The 6,000-nt window shown below is 47.1% G+C and overlaps 1 protein-coding gene across 4 annotated transcripts in view; it reads right to left on the reverse strand.

Moving 5' to 3' along the window:
• The window catches only part of STS (steroid sulfatase), a 137,391-nt gene that overhangs the window by 60,871 nt on the left and 70,520 nt on the right, over nucleotides 1-6,000 (reverse strand). For all 4 annotated transcript variants that reach the window (XM_081809216.1, XM_081809217.1, XM_081809215.1 and 1 more), the window contains one exon: nucleotides 422-558. In XM_081809216.1, coding sequence (XP_081665342.1) covers nucleotides 422-558 — 137 coding nt within the window. The remainder of the gene's footprint in view (nucleotides 1-421; nucleotides 559-6,000) is intronic.

Consider the following 6,000-nt stretch of genomic DNA (forward strand, 5'->3'; position numbering starts at 1 on the left):
GCTACCTCAACCATGCACTAGGGGCTGAAGATGCTGTTTATGTTCCATTTATCTTTCTGATTTAGTGTTTCATTACCTTTTTGAAAAACACAGAAGGGCACCTGGGTGGCTCAGTTGGTTAAGCGACTGCCTTCGGCTCACGTCATGATCCTGGAGTCCCGGGATCGAGTCCCGCATCAGGCTCCCTGCTCGGCGGGGAGTCTGCTTCTCCCTCTGACCCTCCTCCCTCTCACGTTCTCTGTCTCTCATTCTCTCTCTCGCAAATAAATAAAATCTTAAAAAAAAAAAAAGAAAAACACAGAAACCCATCTGCTGTCTATAAAGGCACGGGGCCCAGAGGTGGACCTTCACAGGACGTGGGGGAGAAGGAAGAAGACTCGGGCCCACCGTGAGCACACACAGAAGAGAAAGACACACATACCAACGCCCCAGTCCATTTCCTCGACAGCGTCACCGTAAGCACCATGTTTGCTTTTGCCGGAGAAGTCCTTGGAAGAGAAGAGGGCTGTGTGCACGTGGAGGTATGACAGGACCAGCAGGAACGGCGTCTCAGCGTTCCTGCCAGAGGAGAGAATTTCAGAGCAATATGAGCATGTGCACCTCCGATCCCACCACCATCAAACTAGTATGACGTGATGCCATCTGAAAAGTCAGAAAGCACCACCAGGTGATGTCTAATATGGAGACATCACTTTTATTTGGAGAAATGGAAGTGTCCACGGCGTACCTATGAAGAGAAGACTCATGGTCACCTTGTCTGGGTCAGCAGACTGAAGCGCTATTTTCTCGACACATTCCCCGAGGACACAACTCTGGAAGGAATGTCGTGGGAATGGCCTGCTTTGCCCTCGAATTCTATTCTTCCTTCTCTATACGGTGATTAGTAGGAACTCATGGGCCTTCAAACGCGTATTCTCTTTGGAATATGTACACACACACACAGATAAGCTATTGCCTAGTAAACACCCATTTCTTGACTTCTTACGGCAACACCTATCTACCCATCTAATGCCAACTCAACTGTTCCGCCATATTGTCCACCTTCTATGACCAAGCAAGTCTCCTAGAATAAATGTTCAACTGTCAACACTGACGTTTTGGAAGTTACATGGAACATTCTTTGAACTAGCCTCGATTTGTAAAGAGTCTCAGGTTATTGCAAAAGCATTTCTTAAGTCAGAGCGTATCAAAACATCCTGTGCTGTAATGGGTGAGAACACACAGCTGGGGGAGAGTTGTAAGTCATTGTCAACGGGTGGGCCTTGTGACAACAGTCATGAGCCTGGTGAGTGTGGGAAGGTGTGGGTGTTTTTGCCCAGGTCTGCTGAGAGGGGTCAACAACTTACATCCCCTCCTCTTTGCATTGTGCCAATCTCTGAGAAATGCACTTAGTTGATGCACTTTGGTTTTATGTAACCGGTTCATATTTCACATTAGTCCAGGAGAGCGTCAGAAATGCCTTTCCGTCTAAACAGGACCATTGCCTAAGTGCCCTTTTGAAGGCTGCTGGGGCATAAATGGAGTGAATAACGGAACAGATGGGTGGCCCAATGCCATTTCTACTAGAGCATCTGGTGCACCACCCACGAATCCCTTACGTGCTTTCCTTGTCCCACTAGACCATGAGCTGGGGCATGTCACAGACATCTCGGGGCGGCAGGGACCAGCACGGTGACTGCCAAGGAGCGTAAGCTCAGTAAACTCTGTTAGTCGATGAAACCCTGCATCAGCTCTCCCAGCTTCCTCAGGTCCACCCAGGACTCCCAGGCACTGCAGGGATGCATCAATGCAATGTGGTTGGAGCAAAAGGTGCTCTAGAGTAGGTAGTATTACACATAGTAATGTGTGCACATGCATGTGTGTACATGCATGCATGTACATACAAAACACATACATGACGTATACACGCACATATATAACACCTACTTCTACGTACCTATATTCATATGTATACCCATATACACACAAAGATACACTGTGCACCTCTGTATATTAGTATAGGGCTGGGTGTATATGGGCATGTACATGCACATACACCTCTATATGCTATTAATATAGATATGTACGTGCACAGAAACATAGACATGCACACCTATATATGCTATTAACATACGTGTGTGTACACATAGTTTGTACACACATATATCTATACACAGAATTACTATAGGTTTATATATGTGTATACACACACATGCAAATAACATATATTGTTAGTACAGCTGGGTATAAATATATACACACACAAATACATAAGATATAAACTCTTAAGTCAGAAATCTCTGATCATTTCGAAGGGACTATCCCCTCCGTTCATCATCTTTGCCAGCCAGCAAGAGCTCTCAAGAAATAATCTGTTTCATGAAATCAATGACGCTTTTACATATTTATTTGGACTCCTTAAGTCCTCATGATAACGAAAACATTTCAAAGTTAGAACTGGGTATCACAACGCTAACAAGCTGAGCTCTGATAAATGAATGCATGCTTTGCTAAATGCATTTTTTTTTTAAGATTTTATTTATTTATTTGAGAGAGAGAGAATGAGAGACAGAGAGCATGAGAAGGAGGAAGGTCAGAGGGAGAAGCAGACTCCCTGCTGAGCAGGGAGCCCGATGCGGGACTCGATCCCGGGACTCCAGGATCATGACCTGAGCCGAAGGCAGTCGCTTAACCAACTGAGCCACCCAGGCGCCCGCTAAATGCATTTTTAACGCATTCGTGTGCATAGAGCTTGGGTGCGTCCAGCCCACACAGCGCCTTACAGGGTCAGTGCTCAGACCTGCTGCTTATCACACTTTACATGGAAGGCTGTTCCTTGCACTGATGTTCCCCTTGCCTTTTGAAACAGAACATAAGCCTAAAACATCAACTTTGAATGAGCCAGGTCCCTGCTGGCTCAAGATCAAATTGAGCTAGTTACTGTGAATCATCTGTATGGCGCTTTAGAGTTGTAGGGCTTGTGTTGGGTTCTGTCGCTTTCCCTTTTTACAAGAATATACGAGGAAGCGGCACTGTTACTGTTTCACAACTAACTAGAAAAGACCAAAAATAAACAAATACACAAAAAATACCCCACCAAAACCCAACCAGCAAACAAGCAAAAACCTTGCATGTAGTCTATGCCACATCTCCACATAAAGTAGAATTTGCATGAGAATCCAAACCCTAGACATCTAGTCAACCATGACTTGTCCCCATTAATTTTCAGAAAGGAAAGAAGATGCGTTCACGTTCAGATGGACCCACTGGGGCTGCCATCCGAGCTGATGGTCTGCACACAACGCATCGCTCTGGGTGCTTCTAAGTGCAGATGCCTTCCAAGACCCTGGGAGAAGTGACGCTAAGCCGTGATAGGGCACGGACCTCTGCGCTACAGGAGGCCAGCCAGTGCGGCCCCCTTCCGAGTCATCCTGGGGGAGGTTTACTCACACCTGGACACAAGGCAGCTGCTTCTCAAGAAGCAGACTACGGCTCTAAAAACCGGCTTAGATTCCCCCAAATCAACATGCAGTGACGCTGTTCCCAAAGACAGTTACATGACCTATGGTTACAATGTCACCCTCCTCTGCTCTCCTGCTTATTTCTAGATTTAAGGAAAACAGATCGGGTGGCTTAAAAATTCAACCTTCTGACCATGTATGTGATCAGAGCTGGTGATATGGGATGTGTCTGAGAGAATGTGCTGAGAATGAAAAGGCATCGTGTGCCCAAGAGCTTCCGAAAAAATAATAAATAAACAGAAGATGAAGAAGAAAGAGCCCGCCATCGACCTCCCTGGCAGGATCCCAAGTTGGAGGCATTTTGAAATATGAGCCCAGAACGAACAAATAGATGACCAAGTCCGCCCACCAAGCAGACGAGGGAGCCTGACATAAACACCGTTCATGACCATGGTAGTTGAGAGCCATCAGGCCAGTAGGGGAGTTCAAGTCAAGCCGTAGAGTGGGATCCCTGTCCTGCAATGTACGCAGACCCTCCATGGAAGGGGAGAAGGCCGTTCCTGCGTTCATCCTAACACTGTGCGTATTTATAGAATGCTTGTTTCTATCATCTCTCTACAGAGCCGTTTTCCATTGAGCAGGCTAGATACTGTGGGTACCAGCCAAGGTCCTGGGAGTCCAAGCACAGTGACGAGGTTTTAGATGCACCAACAATCCTGGAAAATGCAGAGACGCGTATCAGCTTGCAAAGGACTGCACGGCAAAGACTGACCGTCCAGGAACACAGGTCCGGTGGACGGTGAACGGGAACGTGGGCTACACACCCATAAATCCTTGGCAGCCTTGCATACACCCTGGGCTGTGACTGACAGACAGCCTGCTCTCTGGTGAGGGAATTCTCACTGAGCAATATCCTTCCCAATGCAGAGAGCAGCTCAGGCTCATGGAGGAGGTCTGGGTCTCCCTTTCCTATGACCTTGAAAACTCCATGACACTTCATTGAGTCGGTGGGCGGGAGATATCCCATGAACAGCTCAAGTCCTGTGTTATTCGTCAGAGCTATTCAGTAAACAACGCTTTTGGAAATTTATTGCCACTGGGAAAAGACTGAACTTTCTGCTGCTCCCTGCCTTCGTGCTATTTGTGAAAAATGCCAAAGGAAGCTGCTTCCCAGCAACCTGTAATCATTTCAATCTGAGGATCACAAGACTGACGTCCTATGAACACAGACTGAAAACATACTCAAGGGGATGGTGAAGCCATTATTTTTTTTTTCCTGTCTGCCACGAAGCTCTTGAACAGAACATCCCTCGTCCGAGGGCTTGACCGTTTTTATGCCACCAAGGTCCCAACTTGACCGGCGTCGGCCACCACTGTGAACACCACACCGATGTGTACCCAACCCGGCTATTTCTTTGTTCTGTCCACGCACTGCGCATCCGCTGGAAGTACATCCGGCTGACACGGTCCTAGCGACTAAAACCTAAAGGTAAGCTCTGCCGGGTCCTGCCACCAGATCGCATCTCAAGCTGGCAGGGTCAGAACTTGCTCCCGGAGAGAGGCGGATTCCAGGGGTTCGTGCAGCGGGTCAGCGCCCCCAAACGCTCTCCGCAAACACGTCGGTGTCCCACCTATCCCCGTGCATACTCACACAGATGACAATGGCAGACACCTGTCCTGGCTATTCACCTGGTGAGCTAGAAGCACAAGTTCTATTACACAGAGCCCCCCAAATTATTCATTCAATAAATCAGAATATTTTTTGAAGATTTTATTTATTAGAGAGAGAGCGAGCACAAGCAGGGGGAGGGGCAGGCAGAGGGAGAGGGAGAAGACTCCTGACTGAGCAGGGAGCCCGATGCCAGACTCGATCCCAGGACCCTGGGATCACGACCTCAGCTGAAGGCAGACGTTTAACTGACTGAGCCACCCAGGCGTCCCCGATCCAAATTTTTTTTTTAATATTTTAAGTCATCTTTAAACCCAGTGTAGGGCTCGAATGCACAACCCCAAGATCAACAGTCGCATGCTCTACCAACTGAACCAGCCAGGTGCCCCTAAATCAAAATAATCTTTAAACTAAAATCCCATCGGGGCACCTGGGTGGCTCAGTCAGTTGAGCATCTGACTGTTGGTTTCAGCTCAGGTCGTGGTCTCCGGGTTGTTAGATCAAGCCCCACATTTGGCTCTGTGCTCAGCATGAAGTCTGCTTGAGATTCTCTCCCTCTGTCCCTTTCCCCCACTCACTCTCTCTCTCTAAAATAAATACGTAAATCTTTTAAAACTAAACTAAAATGAAAGCCCATAGATGTGCAAAGAAGCCCAGAAAGATACCACTAACACATGGCTTTTGCTACATCTTGGGTTGGGGAAGGCAAGTCCTTAGTGTGAAGGAGTGAAGACCAGCAACGATTTCAACTTCTTACTTTACACACTTCTATTCTTCTTCAATTTTTTAGAGCCTCACATGTTACTCTTGGAGCCACAGAAAAATGGAAAGACATTTTAAAAATAAAAACGAAGAGAAGAAAAATAAGAAAGCAACCCTCTCCTCCCAAAA

This window comes from Leptonychotes weddellii, chromosome X, assembly GCF_054177405.1.
Source record: "Leptonychotes weddellii isolate Sample4059 chromosome X, ASM5417740v2, whole genome shotgun sequence".
Classification (NCBI taxonomy): domain Eukaryota; kingdom Metazoa; phylum Chordata; class Mammalia; order Carnivora; family Phocidae; genus Leptonychotes; species Leptonychotes weddellii.